Source organism: Hemibagrus wyckioides, linkage group LG03, assembly GCF_019097595.1.
Source record: "Hemibagrus wyckioides isolate EC202008001 linkage group LG03, SWU_Hwy_1.0, whole genome shotgun sequence".
NCBI lineage: Eukaryota > Metazoa > Chordata > Actinopteri > Siluriformes > Bagridae > Hemibagrus > Hemibagrus wyckioides.
The window spans coordinates 34008488-34034894 of record NC_080712.1 but is presented as its reverse complement, the minus strand read 5'-3'; the positions used below and the strand labels follow the sequence as shown (position 1 = coordinate 34034894).

Genomic DNA, 26407 nt, shown 5'->3' with positions numbered 1-26407 from the left:
AATGTTATGCCTGATCGGTGTGCATATTTACACAGGATTGAAATCACAGGGACGCTGTGGGATTTATTACGCTACCCCACCTTCCCATACAAAACTAATCCCAGTAGGGCTTTAGATTATGTAGAGCATCTGCCATGCAGCCCTGAGGATGAACTGTGACTATAAAACGAGAAACTTATAAAATATAAACATTTGAGTCGCAGCTGCTGTTATATACAATTAATCAGAGTCCATGATGGGATAAAAGTGTTCACAAATGGCAGCATCATGAAACAAGATGTGTTTTCCAGAACATTTTTTTGTTTTTAACAAATAAGTCACTAATATGTAGTCATGAATACGACCGCAGTGATTCCCCAGTGTATTAAATGGGCGTGGTTTCTACAGCTGTCGAGTGACGTAGAAACAGAGAGGGCGTGTCTACTTTCCTCAGCCGAGCTTTTTTCTTTTTTCTATTTTTTTTTTACCTAAACGGACAGTGTTTTGTCTGTTCGCTGTCCGGAGTGTGGTGAAATATATGGAAAAATATTTTCCGTTAACACCGTGAGGAAACTAGGGGGACGTTTGTTGGCTGTTGCCTAGTGACGATTTAAAATTAAAGAAACGATGCTTGTGCGCGCGCACGCTCTCGCGTATATATATATTTCCAGAGAACGAGCGCAGTTCAAATCGAGCCGCTCGCGACACTGGACCCAGCGTCAGGTTGTTTAGCTAGCTAAAAAGTTTAGCATTTCGACACGACGTTTTCCGACACTGTTTTATTATTTTGTTTTTCTTTACGTTTTTCCCCTTGCCTTTCTTCTCGGACCACCGAGTTGGTCAATAATCTTCGTGAGCCGGCGATTAATCTACATAATGACTTCAGGAGCCGCAGCTGAGAAGAAACGGTAAATTAATAAACGCCACATTTTTACTCTATCTTTGGATTTAGCAGTGACATTACTGCAAACACTGCCTTTAATCATATTTCCTAACCACTGTAAAGTCTAATTTTTAATTTAAATGTGACCGTTGCTAAGGTAAAGCAGTATATGGAGCTGAATCTTAAAATGTGTCTCAATTGTGTATTAAATGCCCTAGGTAGGGCACACAGCCCCGTTAACTTTAATTACGGATGTAGTGAGCGTATGTAGGGAGTATAGAGCCATTTGAGATTGGGCCGATTTTTTTAATTTTTTTTTTATTTAGCGCTATCTACCTCAGTGATAATACATATTGACGCCTGTGTTGCATGTCTCAGCTAAGCTACAAGCAGGTTGAAATTTAGATTTAAACCTGATTTGCTTCTAAAGTTACTTTTAAATAAATATAAATGTTATGTAACATACCCCACCTCTTTTTTTTTTATAACATCCTTGAGCTCTTATTTGTGTTTCACAATATAATGAGTGTCTCTCAGGAGCCAACATCACCACCACCACCACCTTCATCACCTTCCTCTGTGACTTTACAATGCTCTTAGTTAGAAATAAATATAAAACTGACAGAACATGACTAAAAAAAGCTGTTTGTTTGAATCATAAGTGTTTTATTTTTTACAGCATGCTCTGTCCCCCCTGAAAGTCTGAAGAAAAGGTAAGCAGCAGGTAAAGTCCACAGGCAGACTGAAACACCGAAGCGTTACGGTCTAACAGGAAATGAGATCAGTGAACATTACGATTACTGTCCTAAACTTACTTCCTATTTCATTCCTAAGCATTGCTAATTATTTCTAGCATCTCTAATCTTTATGAAGCCGGTTTTAGAGCGGAATTTAAGTTGAATCTCCACACTGTTTGAGACCTTAAAGAAGCAGGCCGTGTGTTAGTGTGTGTTCTCTTCACGTCAGATTACATAATAAAGATCCTCCCTGTGATTGAAATCTGGAAAACATTAGGCGAAGTAAGTTTGAGGTAAAAAGGAGATTTTTATCCGCATTGTGCTGAAGTTTCACAGTGTTTTAGATAAACATTATAGAAGCACTTGCATTCTGAAACTTAAAAAAAAAATTCTCACTCTCGTTTTTCGTGGCTGTGACACAATCGTACCAAATTACCCTGGTCTCAACTCATTCTTTTTTGCAAAATCAAGCTGAAAATTGTACACTGTAAGGTCTTACCTCCCATAGTACAGAGTTTCTCACATTCTCTAGCTCCTCATGTGTCCATCACACAGTGTGTATCATTGTTAGATGGATGGATGGATAGGTAGGTAGGTAGATAGATGTATGGAGAGAGAGGTAGATGGATGGATGGATGGATAGGTAGGTAGATGTATGGATAGATAGGTAGATGTGTATATATGTATGGATGGGTAGGTAGGTAGATGTATGGAGAGATAGATGGATGAATGAGTAGGTATATGGATGGATAGGCAGGTAGGTACCTGGATGGATAGATGGATAGGCAGGTAGGTACCTGGATGGATGGATGGATGGATAGAGAGGTAGGTGGATGGATAGATGCGTAGATAGATAGATGAATAGATGGGTAGATAGGTATATAGTTGGATAGATGGGTAGATAGGTAGATGTATAGGTAGATGGATAGATGAATGGGTAGGTAGATGGATGGATGGATGGATAGGTAGGTAGGTAGGTAGATAGATGTATGGAGAGAGAGGTAGATGGATGGATGGATAGGTAGGTAGATGTATGGATAGATAGGTAGATGTGTATATATGTATGGATGGGTAGGTAGGTAGATGTATGGAGAGATAGATGGATGAATGAGTAGGTATATGGATGGATAGGCAGGTACGTACCTGGATGGATGGATGGATAGAGAGGTAGGTGGATGGATAGATGGGTAGATAGGTATATAGTTGGATAGATAGGTAGATGTATAGGTAGATGAATGGGTAGGTAGATGGATGGATGGATAGGTAGATGTGTAGATAGATAGATAAATGAATAAAGGTAGGTAGATGGGTAGATGCACAGATGAATAGATGGGTAGATAAGTAGGTATATGGATGGATGGATAGGTAGATGAATAGATGGGTAGATGCATAGATGAATAAATGGGTAGATAGATGGATGGATGGATGGATAGGTAGGTAGATGTATGGATAGATGGGTAGATGTGTATATATGTATGGATGGGTAGGTAGGTAGATGTATGGAGAGATAGATGGATGAATGAGTAGGTATATGGATGGATAGGCAGGTACGTACCTGGATGGATGGATGGATGGATAGAGAGGTAGGTGGATGGATAGATGGGTAGATAGGTATATAGTTGGATAGATAGGTAGATGTATAGGTAGATGAATGGGTAGGTAGATGGATGGATGGATAGGTAGATGTGTAGATAGATAGATAAATGAATAAAGGTAGGTAGATGGGTAGATGCATAGATGAATAAATGGGTAGATAGATGGGTAGATGAATAGATGGGTAGATGCATAGATGAATAAATGGGTAGATAGATGGGTAGATGAATAGATGGGTAGATGCATAGATGAATAAATGGGTAGATAGATAGACAGATGAATAAAGGTAGGTAGATGGGTAGATTAATAGATGAGTAGATGCATAGATAGATAAATGAATAAAGGTAGGTAGATGGGTAGATGCACAGATGAATAGATGGGTAGATAAGTAGGTATATGGATGGATGGATAGGTAGATGAATAGATGGGTAGATGCATAGATGAATAAATGGGTAGATAGATGGATGGATGGATGGATAGGTAGGTAGATGTATGGATAGATAGGTAGATAGATAGACAGATGAATAAAGGTAGGTATATGGATGGATAGGCAGGTACGTACCTGGATGGATGGATGGATGGATAGAGAGGTAGGTGGATGGATAGATGGGTAGATAAGTAGGTATATGAATGGATGGATAGGTAGATGTATAGGTAGATGAATGGGTAGATAAGTAGGTATATGGATGGATAGGTAGATGAATAGATAGGTAGATAGATGAATAAAGGTAGGTAGATGGGTAGATGCACAGATGAATAGATGGGTAGATAAGTAGGTATATGGATGGATAGGTAGATGAATAGATAGGTAGATAGATGAATAAATTTGTAGATAGGTATATGGATAGATGGGTAGATTAATAGATGGGTATATGGATAGATGGGTAGATTAATAGATGGGTAGATGAATAAATGGGTAGATAGGTATATGGATAGATGGGTAGATTAATAGATGGGTATATGGATAGATGGGTAGATTAATAGATGGGTAGATGCATAGATGAATAAATGGGTAGATAGGTATATGGATAGATGGGTAGATTAATAGATGGGTATATGGATAGATGGGTAGATGTGTATATATGTATGGATGGGTAGGTAGGTAGATGTATGGAGAGATAGATGGATGAATGAGTAGGTATATGGATGGATAGGCAGGTACGTACCTGGATGGATGGATGGATGGATAGAGAGGTAGGTGGATGGATAGATGGGTAGATAGGTATATAGTTGGATAGATAGGTAGATGTATAGGTAGATGAATGGGTAGGTAGATGGATGGATGGATAGGTAGATGTGTAGATAGATAGATAAATGAATAAAGGTAGGTAGATGGGTAGATGCACAGATGAATAGATGGGTAGATAAGTAGGTATATGGATGGATGGATAGGTAGATGAATAGATGGGTAGATGCATAGATGAATAAATGGGTAGATAGATGGGTAGATGAATAGATGGGTAGATGCATAGATGAATAAATGGGTAGATAGATAGACAGATGAATAAAGGTAGGTAGATGGGTAGATTAATAGATGAGTAGATGCATAGATGGGTAGATGAATAGATGGGTAGATAAGTAGGTATATGAATGGATGGATAGGTAGATGAATAGATGGGTAGATGAATAGATGGGTAGATGAATAGATGGGTAGATAAGTAGGTATATGGATGGATAGGTAGATGAATAGATGGGTAGATGAATAGATGGGTAGATGAATAGATGGGTAGATAAGTAGGTATATGGATGGATAGGTAGATAGATGAATAAATTTGTAGATAGGTAGATGAATAGATGGGTAGATAGATGAATAAATGGGTAGATAGGTATATGGATAGATGGGTAGATTAATAGATGGGTATATGGATAGATGGGTAGATTAATAGATGGGTAGATGCATAGATGAATAAATGGGTAGATAGGTATATGGATAGATGGGTAGATTAATAGATGGGTATATGGATAGATGGGTAGATTAATAGATGGGTAGATGCATAGATGAATAAATGGGTAGATAGGTATATGGATAGATGGGTAGATTAATAGATGGGTATATGGATAGATGGGTAGATTAATAGATGGGTAGATGCATAGATGAATAAATGGGTAGATAGGTATATGGATAGATGGGTAGATGAATAGATGGGTAGATGCATAGATGAATAGATGGGTAGATAAGTAGGTATATGGATGGATATGTAGATGAATAGATGGGTAGATAGATGAGTAAATGGGTAGATGCATAGATGAATAAATTTGTAGATAGGTATATGGGTAGATGAATAGATGGGTAGATGCATAGATGAATAGATGGGTAGGTGAATAGATAAGTAGGTATATGGATGGATGGATAGGTAGATGAATAGATGAATAGATGAATAGATGGGTAGATAAATAGGTAGATGGATGGATGGATGGATGGATGGATGGATAGGTAGATGAATAGATGGGTAGATAGGTAGATTAATAGATGGGTAGATAGATAGATTAATAGATGGGTAGATAGATAGATAGATGGGTAGATGGTTAGATAGGTAGATTAATAGATGGGTAGATAGGTGGATGCGTAGATGGATGCATGGATAGATGGTTAGATAGATGGTTAGATAGATAGGTAGATAGATAGGTAGATAGATAGATGGTTAGATAGGTAGATAGATGGGTAGATAGGTGGATGCGTAGGTGGATGCGTGGATGGATGGATGGATGGATGGATAGATAGATAGATAGATGGGTAGATGGTTAGATAGGTAGATTAATAGATGGGTAGATAGGTGGATGCGTAGATGGATGCATGGATAGATGGTTAGATAGATGGTTAGATAGATGGTTAGATAGGTAGATAGATAGATGGTTAGATAGGTAGATTAATAGATGGGTAGATAGGTGGATGCGTAGATGGATGCATGGATGGATAGATAGATAGATAGATAGATAGATAGATAGATAGATAGATAGATAGATAGATAGATAGATGGATTAATAGATGGGTAGATAGGTGGATGCGTAGATGGATGGATAGATAGATAGGTAGATAGATGGTTAGATAGGTAGATAGATGGTTAGATAGGTAGATTAATAGATGGGTAGATAGGTGGATGCGTAGATGGATGGATGCATGGATGGATGGATGGATAGATAGATAGATGGATGGGTAGATGGTTAGATAGGTAGATTAATAGATGGGTAGATGGATAGATAGATAGGTAGATTAATAGATGGGTAGATAGGTGGATGCGTAGATGGATGCATGGATAGATGGTTAGATAGATGGTTAGATAGGTAGATAGATAGATGGTTAGATAGGTAGGTAGATAGATAGATGGTTAGATAGGTAGATTAATAGATGGGTAGATAGGTGGATGCGTAGATGGATGCATGGATGGATGGATAGATAGATAGATAGATAGATAGATAGATAGATGGATGGATTAATAGATGGGTAGATAGGTGGATGCGTAGATGGATGGATAGATAGATAGGTAGATAGATGGTTAGATAGGTAGATAGATGGTTAGATAGGTAGATTAATAGATGGGTAGATAGGTGGATGCGTAGATGGATGGATGCATGGATGGATGCATGGATGGATAGATAGATAGATAGATAGATGGATGGATTAATAGATGGGTAGATAGGTGGATGCGTAGATGGATGGATAGATAGATAGGTAGATAGATGGTTAGATAGGTAGATAGATGGTTAGATAGGTAGATTAATAGATGGGTAGATGGATAGATAGATAGGTAGATTAATAGATGGGTAGATAGGTGGATGCGTAGATGGATGCATGGATAGATGGTTAGATAGATGGTTAGATAGGTAGATAGATAGATGGTTAGATAGGTAGGTAGATAGATAGATGGTTAGATAGGTAGATTAATAGATGGGTAGATAGGTGGATGCGTAGATGGATGCATGGATGGATGGATAGATAGATAGATAGATAGATAGATAGATGGATGGATTAATAGATGGGTAGATAGGTGGATGCGTAGATGGATGGATAGATAGATAGGTAGATAGATGGTTAGATAGGTAGATAGATGGTTAGATAGGTAGATTAATAGATGGGTAGATAGGTGGATGCGTAGATGGATGGATGCATGGATGGATGCATGGATGGATGGATAGATAGATAGATAGATAGATGGATGGATTAATAGATGGGTAGATAGGTGGATGCGTAGATGGATGGATAGATAGATAGATAGATGGATGGATTAATAGATGGGTAGATAGGTGGATGCGTAGATGGATGGATAGATAGATAGGTAGATAGATGGTTAGATAGGTAGATAGATGGTTAGATAGGTAGATTAATAGATGGGTAGATAGGTGGATGCGTAGATGGATGGATGCATGGATGGATGCATGGATGGATAGATAGATAGATAGATAGATAGATAGATAGATAGATGGATGGATTAATAGATGGGTAGATAGGTGGATGCGTAGATGGATGGATAGATAGATAGGTAGATAGATGGTTAGATAGGTAGATAGATGGTTAGATAGGTAGATTAATAGATGGGTAGATAGGTGGATGCGTAGATGGATGGATGCATGGATGGATGCATGGATGGATAGATAGATAGATGGATGGATTAATAGATGGGTAGATAGGTGGATGCGTAGATGGATGGATAGATAGATAGGTAGATAGATGGTTAGATAGGTAGATAGATGGTTAGATAGGTAGATTAATAGATGGGTAGATGGATGGATGCATGGATGGATGGATAGATGGTTAGATAGATAGATAGATAGATAGATAGATAGATAGATAGATAGATGGTTAGATAGATAGATGGTTAGATAGATAGATGGTTAGATAGATAGATGGTTAGATAGATGGATTAATAGATGGGTAGATAGGTGGATGCGTAGATGGATGGATAGATAGATAGGTAGATAGATGGTTAGATAGGTAGATAGATGGTTAGATAGGTAGATTAATAGATGGGTAGATAGGTGGATGCGTAGATGGATGGATGCATGGATGGATGGATAGATAGATAGATAGATAGATAGATAGATGGATGGGTAGATGGGTAGATGGTTAGATAGGTAGATTAATAGATGGGTAGATAGATAGATAGATAGATAGATAGATAGATAGATAGATAGATGGTTAGATAGATGGATTAATAGATGGGTAGATAGGTGGATGCGTAGATGGATGGATAGATAGATAGGTAGATTAATAGATGGGTAGATAGGTGGATGGGTAGATAGATAGATGGGTAGATAGGTGGATGCGTAGATGGATTAATAGATGGGTAGATAGGTGGATGCGTAGATGGATGGATAGATAGATAGGTAGATAGATGGTTAGATAGGTAGATTAATAGATGGGTAGATAGGTGGATGCGTAGATGGATGGATGCATGGATAGATGGATGGGTAGATGGTTAGATAGGTAGATTAATAGATGGGTAGATAGATAGATAGATAGATAGATAGATAGATAGATAGATAGATAGATAGATAGATAGATAGATGGTTAGATAGATGGTTAGATAGATGGTTAGATAGATGGATTAATAGATGGGTAGATAGGTGGATGCGTAGATGGATGGATAGATAGATAGGTAGATAGATGGTTAGATAGGTAGATAGATGGTTAGATAGGTAGATTAATAGATGGGTAGATAGGTGGATGCGTAGATGGATGGATGCATGGATGGATGGATAGATAGATAGATGGATGGGTAGATGGTTAGATAGGTAGATTAATAGATGGGTAGATGGATAGATAGATAGGTAGATTAATAGATGGGTAGATAGGTGGATGGGTAGATAGATAGATGGGTAGATAGGTGGATGCGTAGATGGATGGATAGATGGATGGGTAGATGGTTAGATGGGTAGATAGGTGGATGCGTAGATGGATGGATAGATAGATGGGTAGATGAATAGATAGGTAGGTGGATGGATGGGTAGATGGATATATCGGTAGGTTGATAGATAGATGAATAAATAGGTAGAGAAGATAGATAGGTAGATGCATAGATGAATAGATGGGTGGATGGATGGATGGATAAATAGATGGGTAGATTAATAGATGGGTAGATAGGTAGATGCATAGATGAATAGATGTGTAGATAGGTAGATGAATAGATGGATAGGTAGATAGGTAGATTAATAGATGGGTAGATAGGTGGATGCGTAGATGGATGGATAGATGGGTAGATAGGTGGATGCGTAGATGGATGGATAGATGGGTAGATGGTTAGATAGGTAGATTTATAGATGGGTAGATAGGTAGATGGATAGATAGATAGGTAGATTAATAGATGGGTAGATAGGTGGATGGGTAGATGGATGGATAGATAGATAGGTAGATTAATAGATGGGTAGATAGGTGGATGGATAGATAGATAGATAGATAGATGGATGGATGGGTAGATGGTTAGATAGGTAGATTAATAGATGGGTAGATAGGTGGATGCGTAGGTGGATGGATAGATAGATAGGTAGATGGGTAGATGAATAGATAGGTAGGTGGATGGATGGGTAGATGGATATATCGGTAGGTTGATAGATAGATGAATAAATAGGTAGAGAAGATAGATAGGTAGATGCATAGATGAATAGATGGGTGGATGGATGGATAAATAGATGGGTAGATAGGTGGATGGATAGATAGATGGATGGGTAGATGGATAGATGGATAGATGGGTAGATTAATAGATGGGTAGATAGGTAGATGGATGGATGGATAGATAGATGGGTAGATGGTTAGATAGGTAGATTAATAGATGGATGGATAGATAGATAGATAGATAGATAGATAGATAGATGGATGGATGGATGGATGGATGGATGGATGGATAGGTATATTAATAGATGGGTAGATAGGTAGATGGGTAGATGGATGGATAGATAGATAGATAGATAGATAGATAGATAGATAGATAGATAGATAGATGGGTAGATGGTTAGATAGGTAGATTAATAGATGGGTAGATGGTTAGATAGGTAGATTAATAGATGGGTAGATAGGTAGATGGATAGACAGATAGATAGATTAATAGATGGGTAGATAGGTAGATGGGTAGATTAATAGATGGGTAGATAGGTGGATGCGTAGATAGGTGGATGCGTAGATGGATGGATGGATAGATGGGTAGATGGATAGCTAGGTAGATGGATAGACAGATAGGTAGATTAATAGATGGGTAGATAGGTGGATGGGTAGATAGATAGGTAGATGGATAGACAGATAGGTAGATGGATGGATGGATGGATGGATGGATAGGTAGATTAATAGATGGGTAGATAGGTAGATGGGTAGATGGATGGATAGATAGATAGATAGATAGATAGATAGATAGATAGATAGATAGATGGGTAGATGGTTAGATAGGTAGATTAATAGATGGGTAGATGGTTAGATAGGTAGATTAATAGATGGGTAGATAGGTAGATGGATAGACAGATAGATAGATTAATAGATGGGTAGATAGGTAGATGGATGGATAGATGGGTAGATTAATAGATGGGTAGATAGGTGGATGGGTAGATAGGTGGATGCGTAGATGGATGGATGGATAGATGGGTAGATGGATAGCTAGGTAGATGGATAGATAGATAGATAGATAGATAGATAGATAGATGGGTAGATGGTTAGATAGGTAGATTAATAGATGGGTAGATGGTTAGATAGGTAGATTAATAGATGGGTAGATAGGTAGATGGATAGACAGATAGGTAGATTAATAGATGGGTAGATAGGTAGATGGATGGATAGATGGGTAGATTAATAGATGGGTAGATAGGTGGATGGGTAGATAGGTGGATGCGTAGATGGATGGATGGATAGATGGGTAGATGGATAGCTAGGTAGATGGATAGACAGATAGGTAGATTAATAGATGGGTAGATAGGTGGATGGGTAGATAGATAGGTAGATGGATAGACAGATAGGTAGATTAATAGATGGGTAGATAGGTGGATGCGTAGATGGATGGGTAGATGGTTAGATAGGTAGATGGATAGACAGATAGGTGGATGGATGGATGGATGGATAGATAGGTAGATTAATAGATGGGTAGATGGATGGATAGATAGATAGATAGATGGGTAGATGGTTAGATAGGTAGATTAATAGATGGGTAGATGGTTAGATAGGTAGATTAATAGATGGGTAGATAGGTAGATGGATAGACAGATAGGTAGATTAATAGATGGGTAGATAGGTAGATGGATGGATAGATGGGTAGATTAATAGATGGGTAGATTAATAGATGGGTAGATAGGTGGATGGGTAGATAGGTGGATGCGTAGATGGATGGATGGATAGATGGGTAGATGGATAGCTAGGTAGATGGATAGACAGATAGGTAGATTAATAGATGGGTAGATAGGTGGATGGGTAGATAGATAGGTAGATTAATAGATGGGTAGATAGGTGGATGTGTAGATGGATGGATAGATGGATAGATGGGTAGATAGGTAGATTAATAGATGGGTAGATAGGTAGATTAATAGATGGGTAGATAGGTGGATGTGTAGATGGATGGATAGATGGATAGATAGGTAGATGAATAGATAGATAGGTAGATTAATAGATGGGTAGATAGGTGGATGCGTAGATGGATGGATAGATGGGTAGATAGGTAGATTAATAGATGGGTAGATAGGTAGATTAATAGATGTGTAGATGGATGGATAGATGGATAGATAGGTAGATGAATAGATAGATAGGTAGATTAATAGATGGGTAGATAGGTGGATGCGTAGATGGATGGATAGATGGGTAGATGGGTAGATAGGTAGATTAATAGATGGGTAGATAGGTAGATTAATAGATGGGTAGATAGGTAGATTAATAGATGGGTAGATAGATAGATGGATGGATAGATGAATAGATGGATCATGTTATTGATCCAGAGGGAAAATCCCAGTACTGGTTTGTGTAATGAGGTAAGGAGTCAACAGTCTTTTCACTGCAAGTGAGCACTACAAAATGGCTGCCTCACAAATGCACTACTGTATGTAGTAAACAGGGAGTGAATTCAGACACTACTGCTCTTCCTACATTTTTCACCTTGTTCTTGATTACCTTCAGTTTTATACTGTGTTGTGTTCTACTCTCTCTAGTTCTTCTAGTTTCATAGTTTACCTGGATCTTTTTCTCTCCCTGCTTTTCTTTATGTTGCTAGCTTCCGTTCTCTGGTCTATCCGGTTTCAGTGTTCTGTCCTCTGGCTGCTGTGTGCTAGAGAAGGTGGAAAAGGTGTGAGGTGTGTAATGAGATGCTCCACTATAGTTCATTAGTTAGATTCATTTAAAAGTTTGGAATTAGGGGAATTAGGTTGGATTGATGAATGATTGAGGTGTGTGTATCTGTGTGTATGTATGTGTGTGTGAGAGAGATGGAGAGGGAGAGAGTCAGTACCATCTCTCCTTCATTACTTTGGGTGTCGATGTGGGAGGTTCTGCTGTAGATCAGCTGACACTTCCACACACGCTGTCTCTATGGTGAAGGCTCTCAGTATCAGTGCTGCTGTCATTACCAGGGGTGTGAGGAGACATTGGAGAAGGTTACAGTCTCCAAATAGCTCCTACTACTTCACCACTTGATTCTTCATGCAGAGATGACATTCTTCCACAAACTTTACTGTGCGTACTCCATGGATGAACAGGCTAGGCATCCAAACCTGTGATTGGCCTTTTCACACAATGCATGCTCAATCCAGATCTTTCTGTGTCCGCTAGGTTTCTCTAATCTCACCATCCTCAAACCTCGCTTCACGGCCTCGTTTTTCACCTGCATCTTAATTCTCTTTCTCTCATCTCCAGTACTGGAGCGCTCATGTCTCGTGTTTGCTCGCAATGTTTCATCATTGTGCAAAACCTTCACAAAACCTCATCTCCTCACTGTGTTTGAGGAAACCTTCACGCTCTGGATATGATCTTGTTCCTGCTACAAACCGCCAATATCTTTTCAGTTCTTGAGCCTTTCCCATTTCCTGCTACAGAGGTCAGATAAAGAGCTGATGAGTGATCATGTGACCTCAGTATTCAGACTTTCATAACAGTCCAGCGATCATTCGTCTTGATTGGATGTGAGCTTTAAGATATTGAGTTGAGAAGATTTTTCTGTCTGGAACGTGTGTGTGTGTGTGTGTGTGTGTGTGTGTGTGTGTGTGTGTGTGTGTGTGCGCACACGCACGCAAGATTCTGAAGCACATGGACAGAAAAGTGTACAAGTTATATCCCTTATCTGACTCTAGATGTGTTTCAAAAAAGCTCACTATTATTTATTGGTTTGTTTATAACTCTAATATACTGTAATTCTAGTCAGCGTTAGATAAACACAAGAGTTCTTATGTTATAAATGGTTACACAAGTGTACAATTTCTTCAGAAAGACACAGTGGTCACACCACACACACACATACACACGATTTAACCATTCAACCAATTTATTATCCTTGTTCAATGTTTAAATTGGGTGTTGGAGTAAAAACAGAGAGATTATTAATAAATAACTGTCGTGATTAAAAACATCTCATGCTTTCACACTCTAGACTTTTAATTTCTTGACTCTATTTGCCGGACGTTTATCGTTTGTTTTGAGGCTGTGAGGTTCTCACTGAAGTAGCCGAGGCAGAAACGCAATAAAGTCGTAATCACATTCTGCCATTGCTCCCGGGGACAAGTGACAAACAGCATAGATCTGAGTGTGTGTGTGTGTGTGTGTGTGTGTGTGTGTGTGTGTGAGAGAGAGAGGGGTGAGAAACGATTGAGAGTGCAAATTGACCGAGTGAGAGAAGGGAGGGGGTGGGGTTACGGGGTGGATGAAGAAGGTGATGAGGCTCCTCATTGCTCACTCCGGTGTTATTGGAGTTATTTAGCTTAGCATGCACTGTTCTTTCTGGTGTCATCTCACATGTGTATGGCGATCTGCTAGCTAGTTCTGTGTAAACAAGGTGGCTGTGTGCCAGTATTTAAATCTCGCCACCATTTTAATTCCTCATGATGTTTATCTTTGAGGTGACGGTGTAAGTGTAGATACAGCATTGAGCTGTGTGGCATCACCCTGAAGTTTATACACCAAAGGTAATGTTTTAGTTTTAGGCATTGCAGTTATTTCTGCACAGGATTTTAGAGCTCTGCAGTTTAGTAATCAGTCATGCAGGCAGGCGCCATGCTCTACTTCAGTAACGTAATCATTTAATAAATGTTCTGTACATGGTCGCTGATGTGGGAATGGTGATAGTTCTGAGCTGAAAAAAAGAGAAATCTCTTTTCTGTTTCCGTTTCTCTGCTCTGTTTGGATGAATGTAATGCACAGCATTTTTTATTGTGATGGAATAAATCCAGGTCCTGATGGTGTGCTCTGACATGATGGTATTATGATGGGATCTGAGCTGTTTGGGGTAATGGTGCATTTGAAACCTGATGGAATGGAGCCAAAAGCTCTATAATGCTGTATTAGGAGCCGATCAGGAGGTAAATGGTGTATACCTATATTTGGTCTCGTAATCCATTAGAGTTCTTTGGTATTCTGAGCGACGCCATCACCATTTACAATCAATACGCCGTCCTGTAGCTAGCCTTTCCCCCCAGAGACTCTCTGCCTCTCAGCCTGCGTCTGTTGTAGCTTTGCCCTTTAAACAGCCTTACTCGAAAACATGGCGAAGATCAACAGTACGACACCAAGAAATAATGTTTCTGGAGGCGTTCAGTCGTGACGTTGTGCTCAAAGAACGAGTTTGAGAGAATGAGGGACTCACTCAGGGTCACAGTCAGTAAAGCAGCGAGAATGAGTGAGCAGAAGAAAATGAAACGCCTGCTCAGGGTCACAAATAAGGGAGGGGGTGGGAGAGGGAGAGAGAGGGGGAGAGGGAGATGGAGGGGGGGAGGGGGGAAGGGCAGAAGAAAGAAAATGGAAGTAAGCCTGAGAGAGAGGAAGGAATAGACAAAGGAAGAAAAAAAAAATCTATTTCTCCCTCACACAAGGGTCTGGACCCATGCAACACAGAGAAGAGAGAGAGAGAGAGAGAGAGGGGGGAAAAATAAGTGTGGGAGAAGACCGAAAGGGAAAAGGTCGAAAGCAAAATAATGTGCACTATAGAAATAATGACATTTACCTCAGAGAGAAAGTAAAGAAGAGAAAGGAGAGAAGTGTGAGAACAAACAAAAGAAGAAAATTTATCCCTAACCCTGAGGTCAGAGTCAATACACCAGGAAGACAAAGTGAAAGGAAGAAAACGAGAGGGAGAGTTTAAAAGATGAAGAGAGAAAGAACAAGATTTGAGGAAAGAGTGAGAAATGGAGGAAGAACGTACATCTCTCGCAAAGGTTCACAATCAATACTGAATAGAGAGAGAGGTGGATAGATTGGGGGAGAGAAAGAGACAGACAGGTAGATGGATGTACAGGTGGGGGAGAGAGTCAGAGAGAGATGGGTAGATAGACAGAGAGGTGGATAGATTGGGGGAGAGAGGGGTAGATGGACAGACAGGTGGGAGAGTGAGATGGGTAGATAGAGAGGTGGATAGATTGGGGGAGAGAGACAGACAGGTACATGGATAGACAGATGGGAGAGAGATGGGTAGACAGACGGAGAGAGGTGGATAGATTGGGGAAGAGAGACAGATGGGTAGATGGATAGACAGATGGGAGAGAGATGGGTAGACCGACAGAGAGGTGGATAGATTGGGGGAGAGAGGGACAGATGGGTAGATGGATAGACAGGTGGATATATTGGGGGAGAGACAGTCAGGTGGGGAGAGAGAGATGGTGAGGAAACCTCTGTGATCTGGCTATGAGTTGCATGATCTTAGTTTTCATCATTGAATGCAGTTCAAAGATTTGGATGAAAATAAATTCTCAGGAGGAAACTGGAGCTTCATGTCTTGATGGAGGTCCGATTTTAAACACCAACGACTGAAGAAAATGCAGAGCAAAGAAGACGAGCACACAGGTGATGAACGCTCGTCAGTGTTTTCCATACAAATTCCACCAAAAACCCTCTAATGCATCATTCAGTGCTTGTTACATCATGTGATATACCCTACACCAATGACCCTGTCACCATGGTAACCACAGAGAGATTTGCCGTCTGCTTAAAGCTACAGACACGTTCCCCGGCCCTTGTGTGTGTAGGTTTTACTCAACAGCCCTGGACACCAATCATTCTGAAAGTTCCTCATCTGTCACATCCTCAGCGTGTCATGATCTCACCTCGCTGCCTCGTGTCACAGCCTCCATGGAGTCGAGAACACTCGTTAGTTTTCTCTTTCAGCTCTGTCTCTGCTTGTTAGTGGTTCCTTTCCGCCTCACTTTCCCCCCTGTTGAGTGTGCTTGCACCTATATTGTGGGGTTTTTTTTCTTTTGAGTCGTTCCATTTCTGCCAATTTTCGATAAGCTTTGTAGTTCTTTTTATGTGCTTTTGACCCATGTTTCCCGTGTGTGTGTGTGTGTGTGTGTGTGTGTATACATGCAGACAGAGCTGTGAGCGGAGGAAGGCGAGGTGTCGTGATGCGGCCCGCTGTAGACGGGTGAAGGAGACGGAGGTGTTTAATCAGCTAGCCAATCAGCTTCCTCTCCATCACAGCATCACAGAGAGCCTTGATAAAGCCTCGATCATCCGTCTCACACTGAGTTACCTGCACCTGCGCTCGGCCCTCAACACAGGTCATCCGTCTGTCTGCAGAAAATGATTTTAAATATCCATTAGCATTCCAGTAGGGATTTCTTACCTTCAAATATGTAAATATGATGCAAATGCAGACCTTCTGACATCACTACTGAAAATACAAAGATCCTCAGGTGCTCATCTCTAGTGGGTGTGTCCTATTTTTTTGGCGTGGTTTCACAAATATCCTCCTTCCGTAGTGATGATGGCCGAGCCGTCTGAGCTGGACACGCAGTGGAGCGCTTCCTGTCTCAAGGCCCTCGACGGCTTCCTCATGATTCTTTCTCAGGATGGAGACGTCGTTTACACATCAGAAACTGTCAGCAAGTGTTTGGGGATTTCCCAGGTAGCATGTGCGCGCACACACACACACACACACGCGCATACACACACAGAGCAATGTAATTACATAAATGTGGCAGTTTACAGGCAAGTTTCCTGGCGATGAATTAGACACACACTCGAGTTACATGTTACATGATACTAGTTATGCGTTTTATAAACATTGTAAACAATTTAATTATAAACAATTATATTACTTATGTAATATTATTTCTTCTGTCTCTCTGTTTGATAGATTGATCTGTCAGGACAGAGTGTGTTTGATTTCACTCACCCATGTGACCATGAAGAGATCAGAGAGATGCTGGTTAACAGAACAGGTCTAATGCTCTCTCTCTCTTTTTCTCTCTCTCTTTCTCTGTCTCTCTCTCCCTCCCTCTCTCTCTCTCTTTCTGCCCCCCCCCCTTCTCTCCACTCCCCTCACTCTCTCTCTCTCTCTCTCTCTGATGACATTACTGTGATTAATCTCATCAGCAAAAGTGATGTACCCCAGTAGGTTCAGCACGTAGCTTACTGGTGCAGCTGGTGTCACCCTCGAGCTCAACACTCTCGAGATGGACTTTCAGCTTGAGGAAACACAAGCCCTCCCCGTCCTACTCATCCCTAATAACTCATCAGTGAGCACTTCCACTACGGTCAGGTTTCTGGGAACTGTGATCACACAGGATCTCATCCATCATCAAGAAAGCTCAACAAAGGATGATTTTCTTTTTTGCAATTGGCAAAGTTCCATCTCTTCCAGGCTGCACTGGTGCAGTTCTACACTGCCACTGTCTAAAGCATCCTCACGTCTACCATCGCTATCTGTATCTATCCTCACTGTCCTCTTCCAGAGAAAAGATGAAGCACTTCCACACCCTGCTAATTACCTCGGGAATTAGCAGTTCCCCTCTTTATTACATCTGAGCCTACAGATTCAGCTTCAGATAATGTTTGTATTTTAGGAGGGTGGTGGGAAATGTCTATGATTTGAAATGATTATGATATTTAATTTATTTCTCTCTCAGGTTCCTGTAAGAAATCCAGGAATGACCAGAGTCGCTTGTTGCGGATGAAGTGCACTCTGACCAGCAGAGGGCGCACTGTCAACCTCAGATCTGCTACATGGAAGGTGCGGTGCATTTACTCACACAGAAATGTAACGTTGTGTTAATAAGATACAAGCAAACCTCCTGCTTTGCTCCAGGTTCTCCACTGTTCTGGTCACATCCGTGTGGAGTGCACGCAGAGCAGTACCTATGAAGAGAACAGTATGCCGGTGTCATACCTGGTGCTCATCTGTGAACCCATTCCACATCCAGCTAACATCGAGGTTCTTCTAGACTCCAGAACATTCCTGAGCAAACACTCACTGGACATGCGCTTCTCCTACTGCGATGATCGGTAAGGAATGGTGCTGAACGTTTCAGTTCTGAAAGTAAAGACGGTTTCGGTGAGGAGCAGTGCTACATATCCTGATACACTGAAATCATTCTGAAGATAACTTCTGTGGAATGCAGTTTGAAAAGTTTTAACATTTTTAAACCACAGTGGGGTTCAATTATTTTAATAAATTGTAATAGCTAAAAATGATGCTGCAGTGACATCTAGTGGTGTTTAACCAGGTAAGTAACTTTTTACATTGTGTGTGTGTATTTAGGGTCACACAGTTGTTGGGGTATGACCCTGAGGACCTCCTTCAACGTTCTGTGTACGAGTTTTATCATGTGCTGGACTCGGACAGTCTGAACAAAACACACCACAATTGTAAGAAACAATTCATGTGCACACACATACACACATTAAAACACACCAGGTTCTACATTCTGTTTGACTGTAACACAAATATAATATTTGTAACAGCCAGTTAGCTTCAGTGTGTGATTGCTAAATTGGGGACAGATAGCACTACTTTGCCAGGATGATGGAGGTGGGGCCTGCAGAGATGGGGGTGGTTTCTAATTTGCATTTTTACAGGATTTAGATTGCTTAATAATAGAATGTAACGTTTTATTTATATATATATATATATATATATATATATATATATATATATATATATATATATATATATATACACACTACCAGTCAAAAGTTGATGTCAATGCTGAAGGCGGCCGAAATCCACAGTAATGTCCTTTGAACAGTTGATATTGAGATATGTCTGCTACTGATGCTCTGTAAAGCCTTCATAACACCTCTAATCTGAGGTGCTGTTAATTGGTGATTTCTGAGGCTGGTCACTCTAAATGAACTTCTCCTCTGCAGCAGAGGTCAGTTTTGGTCTTGCTTTACTGGGATGGTCTTCATGTGAGCCAGTTTCATCATGGTGCTTGACAATAAATGCACTTGACAATACTGTTCTTGCAAGAACTATTCCAGAACACCTGACCTTTGTGTCTTAAAATAACAACTGACTGTTTTTTGTTGTTACATATGGATTACTGAAGTCCATGTGTGTTATTTCATAGTTTTGAAATCTCCAGTATTGTTCTAGAATGTAGAAAATAAATCCCTAAACAAAAAACATTGAATTAAGAGGTGTGTCCAAACTTTTGACTGGTAGTGTATATATATATGTGTTTTAAATTATGGTCTTTGAAATGTGTGTGTAGTGTTTGTAAAGGGCCAGGCGTGTACAGGTCAGTACCGTATGCTGGTGAAGGGTGGAGGCTTTGTGTGGGTCGAGACACAGGCCACTGTCATTTACAACAACAAAAACTCTCAACCGCAGTGTGTCATCTGCCTCAACTACGTCCTCAGGTGTGTGTGTGTCTGTCTAGTTATTTGTCTGTGTGTATGTAGTACTATACATGGTATAGGTGTTGGTGTGTGTCTGGGAATTCAGCTGTGTGTGTGTGTGTGTGTGTTGCTCTGGTCTGTTTGCAGCGGTGTTGAAGAACCCGAGCTCGTTTTCTCTCTCCATCAGTCAGCAATAAAGCAGGAAAAGGTGGATGAGTGTGGAGCAGAGAGAAAGATACAGAGCCAGGAAGCAGTGACTGGGATAAATGAGGAGAGGATAGAGGAGAAGAGGGAGAGAGAAACAGAGCTACAGACAGATGCTGACCTCACACTGGACTTCACCAACACGGGTATGCACATTAACACTAACATTAACTTAAGGAAGACTGGTGTGATGTGTAACTTAACTTAAAGAATGACAACAAAAACACCTGTTTGTACTCATACAGTGATAGTCAGGCATCTACTTTCCTATTTCTATTGTGTCGTGTACAGAGACAGAAACGTCAGCGCTCAGAGACGCTCCTCTCTACAATGACGTCATGCTGCCCTCCACCAGTGTCCTGTCACCTCTTTCACCACCCACAGAACCACCCTGTGCCGTCTTGCCCCGGCTGGAGGACTTCCCCTTCCAGTCGTCCTCTGCTCTGGTTTCGTCCGGTCGCGGTTCCGCTCAGGTCGGAATGATGAGCTGATGATTCCTTGCTGTGATTGTGTTGCCTAGCGTCCTTTTCCGGTTGATCATCGAGCCGTCTCGTCCCGACTTGTTTTTTTTCAGGTGGTAGAGGATCTGGAGTTGGAGATGTTGGCTCCATACATCTCCATGGATAATGATTATCAGCTCCATATGCACACAGAAGGCCCAGAGAATCTCCATTCGGTCAAGAAAAACACCAGAGCGCACACAAACGGCAGCGATACGCATCACATGTATGAACGACACAATGTGTGTGTTTTACACCTCGACACCACAGAGATCTCTTGCTGAGTATTTCAGTGTGGGTTTTTTTCCCCTCTGTTCTAGAGAACTGCCCGGCGAAGCTCCGTCTTCCACAAGTCGGCCGAGCCAGAAGAGAAAATTAGAAACTATTCCTCTGTCTCGTGCCACAGGTGTGGTACGTATGTGATATCTCCTCATCATTATTTTCCAACATGTGCTGTAGCTGTGTGTATTAAAAACTTTTCAGAGATTAGCATGTTTTTAATAGCTAGTGCTTATACAAATATATTAAAACACTTAATGGCGGAAAATATCCTAACAGCACTTTAATCTCTGAACATTAACTAAACGGTTAAAGTTTACAACAGAGGTTTTATTTCCCATGGTTCCATGTTTCAGGTGGTAGCAGACTCACCTCAGGTCAAAAGGTCAAAGGTCACAATGCCAGAGGCTCATCCACCAGCCCCCATGCCGGAGACTCTGACTATACTGCTTCTCCCCTCAGGTGAGTTCTGATTATGTGGGTACACGCACTCAGTGACCACAAACCACTTTTATTTCGTCGGTTATCTGAAAGAAAGACGGCTTCAGCGTTAGCCTTTAACATTAGGTGCGTTTACATGGACACTTGTAATCCGATCGTAACAGGACTAGAAGCACAATCAGATTAAAAAAGTGTCATGTAAACACGTCAATCGGATGGAATTTGCCACATCCGATTAAAATTTCAATTGGATGGTAAGGGGTGGTTTAAACCATTTTTAGTCCGATCGAGAGGATATGTAAACACTTAATCAGATGGAACATGTTCCTGGAAAGTTCTGCGCATGTGCAATGACACAAGAATGACGTATGATGTACGGATGTTGTCATAGGTAAAACGGCGGGAATCCTGTTTTCGTGGACTGTGCGCATGATCTCATCCGATTCTAATTATGTGTCATGTAAACGCTCATAACAATCTGATTACTTTATACCGTGTTCATGTAAACACTGCGATCAGATTCGTCAATCTGATTTAATTCAGTCCGATCTGATTAAAACGTGTCCATGTAAACGCACCTATTGTCTCCATTATTGTGTGTTCCTATTTGCTTATTCAGCTCAGAAGGATCTGATAAATCATAAGTAAATGCAGTAATAAAAACAGTTGGTGCTGTACTCCGACACTGTCGCGTATCTACAGTCACGCTTTCGTTTCTTGTCTCCCAGATGTGTTAAACCAGTTAATGGTAGGAGGAGCCATCATTAAGTCCCTCCCACACATCGCTCGTTAGGATGTTAACGCACCTGTCTCTGTGTGGGAAAATCCTGCTGCAGGTGGGGGAGGAGCTTCGGCACACACCAGACTAAATTACAGCAAAATTTTTTATTGCACATCTGAGATTTTGTAATTTGTTTAACTGTAAATTGAAAACTTTTTATTTTGTATATTTTATTTTAAGGCATTGTTGTTTAAGCCAAGGTGGCTCGTTATCGATCGTTATAACGCTCATGACTCATTATTTTCATTTCAACATCCAACCCACGCAAATTTATACGGTTACAAGAACCGTATACTTCCTCATGCGTTAAATTATCTTAAATCAGCAGTTTTTAAGTGTTAAGAATTTAAGTCTTAAATTTTAAATCTGCCACTAACCCCACCTCTAAACCTACCTCAACTTCTTACCTAAGCATGACTGCCTCTGCATAGGCAGGAGGCGATACGCAAAAGCCACGACATGACACGAGACGTATCCGATACAGGCTGCGGGAGACGACGTCGACTTCAACGCTACAGAAAATTTGAATGCATTTGACAAATCAATGTGGGATCAATACACTGTACTGGAAGAAAAGTAGATCAGGGTTTACAATATAATGTCTCACTTTACCCTTTTATTAACATTTTAAAAATATATTTTCAGTCTCAAATATATTTAATGGCGATATTAATGTGGAAAGGTTGTTTAAAAGTAGTTTGTGCCTTAAATGATCAAATAACAAAATTAATTTCTGCTCACATCCACTGACCACAACACGCTGTGCTCCTGAACTCTGTTAGAGGTGTGCCATTACGCTTCCTTTGGATTCCTTTAACTTCTTATAAAGTCAGCATGCCTCCAGACAGATGTTCTCACTATGCACCTCCAAGAAGATAAATTCTTATTGCCAGTGATTTGTATTGTAAAATTTTCTCATGCCTACCTCTAACACTTCCCCACCTCTATTACTAACAATAACCCCTCTAACACTTACCCCACCTGTATTCCTAACAATAACCCTGCCTCTAATGCTCACCCTACCTCTGTTCCTAACAACCCCCCCCAAACACTTACCCCACCTCTATTCCTGTCATTAACCCCGCCTCCTTCACCCACCCTACCTCTATTCCTAACAATAGCCCCGCCTCTAACACTTACCCCTTCTCTATTCCAAACACTAACCGTGCCTCTAACACTTTCCCCTACCTTTATTCCTATCAATAACTCTGCCTCTAACACTTACCCCACCTCTAATGCTTACCCCACCTTTGTTCCTAACAATAACCCCCCCTCTACCACTAACCCAACCGTTAACACTAATCCTGCCCCTAACTCTAGTCTTTAGTTTTTAATTTTGGTTAAACTTGTGTCCGTTGTAATCATTTACCACACTGTTTAACCTTCTTTAACTTTAAAAAAAAAAAAAGGTAATATATTTTTCCATGTATGAGGGCAAAAAAAATCTCTTGCAACATGTTTGAATATTTTGATATGAAGGTGTTTAATCTTGTGTTCAAATAATTCACTATTTAATTCAACAATAATTCTAACTAACATTTAATGTACATGTTGTTTAAACACCACTCTGCTTCGGACGCACAACTGTACATACAGAGGAACAAATGACCAGCAGCTTGTGCAATATAATTTTATGTAATTTTTTAATTCCTGTCAATCACAATCTTTCTTTTTTTTTTGCCTCGTTTTGAACCATAGTGAGTGTGTCTGTACAACATGTGCATTTAAAGTGATTCCTGATTGTCTGTTATATCTGTGTGATGGAGATTTAAATATGTATAGCAAATATATCAAATGTATATAAAATACATAATGACGTATTTTAGAAACAGAAATGAAAGGTTGGATAAAAGTGATAATTTTATGCTAACATATTTCCTGTATTTCTGATGTTGTTTATGTACACCGATCAGCCATAACATTATGACTGCCTGCCTAATAATGTGTTGGGCCACCTTTTGCTGCCAAAACGGCCCTGACCCATAAAGGCATGGACTCCACTAGATATCCCTGAAGGTGTGCTGTGGTATCTGGCACCAAGATGTTAGCAGCAGATCCTTTAATTCCTGTAAGTTGCGAGGTGGGGCCTCCATGGATAGGACTTGTTTGTGCAGCACATCCCACAGATGCTCGATTGGATTGAATTTGGAGGTCAAGTCAACACCTCAAACTGGTTGTTGTGGTCATCAAACCATTCCTGAACCATTTTGCTTTGTGGCATGGCACATTATCCTGCTGAAAGAGGCCACAGCCATCAGGGAATACCGTTTCCATGAAAGGGTGTACATGGTCTGCAACAATGCTTAGGTAGGTGGTACATGTCAAAGTAACATCCACATAGATGGCAGGACCCAAGGTTTTCCAGCAGAATACTGACCAAAGCAGGACACTGCCTCCGCCGGCTCGCCTTCTTCCCATAGTGCATCCTGGTGCCATGTGTTCCCCAGGTAAGGGATCCACGTGATGTAAATGAAAACGTGACCAGGCCACCTTCTTCTATTGCTCTGTGGTCCAGTTCTGATGCTCACGTGCCCATTGTTGGTGCTTTTGATGGTGCACAGGGGTCAGCACAGGCACCCTCACTGGTCTGCAGCGATGCGGCCCCATACACAACAAACTGTGATCCACTGTGTATTCTGACACTTTTCTATCAGAACCAGCATTAACTTCTTCAGCAATCTGAGCAACAGTAGCTTGTCTGTTGGATCGGATCACACGGGCCAACCTTCACTCCCCACATACATCAAGGGGCCTTGGCCATCCATGACTCTGTCTACATTTGGCCCTTGTCAAACTCGCTCAAATCCTTATGCTTGTCCATTTTTCCTGCTTCTAACATCAACTTTGAGGACAAAATGATCACTTGCTGGCTGATGTATCCCACCCACTAACAGGTGCCATGATGAGATCATCAATCTTATTCACATCACCGATCACTGCTCATAATGTTAAGCCTGATCGGTTTATACACGTGTGTGTGTGTGTGGGCGAGTTTATATGTATGTCTCCACACGCTTATTAATGTGTTTGTTAACATTTCTCCGGGTGTATTAATGTAAAGTGGAGATTCGTGCTCCATGTGGTATGATGAAACTCACAAATTTGTCACGTTGTTGTCTTTCACTCGATTTCAGTGTAAATCATGATGTGTTTTGTGGGAAAATCACCATGTCTTTCCCTGTCTCTAAAATGGAATTAAAGTTGCTGTGGTGTGTTGTTGTGTTGGGCTTTTCTGTTACTGTACTGGAGCTAGAACATCTAGTTTCTTGTACGTTATTGAGAGGAGTCTGTGTGAGTTCTGGTCATTCACTAATAATGTAGATGCTCTGTGTGGTCTAATCCTGGTAATAAATGGGTTTTTAATAGGTTTAAAAAAAATCTATTTTATTGGTGTAGTACTTTTAACAATCGGTGTCTGATATCTGGATGTAAAATTTTAATTTATGTATTCATCTGTTCCCCGCAAGCCAGAGACATGGTAACGTGCTGTAACTTGTGGATCAGCTTTGTTTACCCAACGCGGTCCACACACACACACACACACACACAAAGTTCAGACAGTAAACACATTGAACGGTTCTTCAAATCGTTTCTGAACGTTTAGGTTTTTTGAAAATACAGAAAAATCCAGTCAAAACACATCGTTGGATTTTTGGAGGAGTTAAAAAAAAAAGATCTTCTAATAATCAGACTTCCTCCAGCAGGTGGCGCCAGAGCTTCAGGGAATGGTCAAAACAGACCCATGGCCTTTCCCACTAGACATGTAAACGTTCTCTAAAGCACAAAAATGCACCTCTGGTCTATTTGACACATAAGATAATATTAAAAAATGCGTTTTTTTTTTTTTTTTTTTTTTAAATTACTTTTTAAATATTAAGTCCAAATTGAACACAAGTCATCCATATTTGTGTACGCAGTACGAGTTTAACAGGTCTACTGCAGGCAATAATGGTGTTCTCTGTCGCTCGATCACCCTTGTTCAGAAACAGTTTGAGGAACGTGAGTTTGAGGTATTAACTCAACTCCAAGTTCCCCAAATCTCAAGCCGATTGAGTGTCTGTGGGACGTGTTGACCAGACGAGTCTGATGTCTTGGTACCACAGCACATCCTCTGTAGTCTTGCTGAGTCTGACGGCTCAGAGCTAAAACAGTTCATTTGGTTAATTTTATAAGTTTTAGGTGTTTGTTTTTTTTAAAACTCAGATTTTAAAGCGGTTACTACATTATATTTATAAATATATATATAAAATGTTATATATAAAACATTAACCAAATAATATATTTCATTGCTCT

At 40.4% G+C, this 26407-nt stretch overlaps 1 protein-coding gene across 7 annotated transcripts; it reads left to right on the top strand.

The window, feature by feature from the left end:
• The first annotated feature begins 452 nt into the window (after nucleotides 1-452).
• On the top strand, nucleotides 453-25329 carry hif1aa (hypoxia inducible factor 1 subunit alpha a). 7 transcript variants are annotated; one of them, XM_058386476.1, is made up of 15 exons: nucleotides 453-887; nucleotides 16655-16845; nucleotides 17047-17192; nucleotides 17424-17508; nucleotides 18196-18299; nucleotides 18375-18571; nucleotides 18828-18934; nucleotides 19783-19930; nucleotides 20057-20259; nucleotides 20405-20586; nucleotides 20688-20839; nucleotides 20934-21024; nucleotides 21249-21354; nucleotides 22062-22169; nucleotides 22546-25329. In XM_058386476.1, exons 1-14 carry the CDS (start codon nucleotides 856-858, stop codon nucleotides 22124-22126), a joined length of 1809 nt encoding a protein of 602 aa, XP_058242459.1. In that variant the 5' UTR covers nucleotides 453-855; the 3' UTR covers nucleotides 22127-22169; nucleotides 22546-25329. The 7 variants fall into 7 exon arrangements, with proteins under 7 accessions (XP_058242459.1, XP_058242458.1, XP_058242460.1 ...); XM_058386475.1 differs by having other exon boundaries at nucleotides 22527-25329; XM_058386480.1 differs by adding an exon at nucleotides 1542-1575 and having other exon boundaries at nucleotides 454-887; nucleotides 22062-25329.
• The last annotated feature ends 1078 nt before the right edge of the window (nucleotides 25330-26407 follow it).

Bases quoted from the DNA above. Each gene is read 5' to 3' on its own strand.
- hif1aa (XM_058386476.1), top strand. From the start codon at position 856: ATGACTTCAGGAGCCGCAGCTGAGAAGAAACG. The intron at 888-16,654 runs GTAAATTAATAA...GTATACATGCAG, and splicing joins GCCGCAGCTGAGAAGAAACG to ACAGAGCTGTGAGCGGAGGA. The intron at 19,931-20,056 runs GTGTGTGTGTGT...GTCTGTTTGCAG, and splicing joins TGCCTCAACTACGTCCTCAG to CGGTGTTGAAGAACCCGAGC.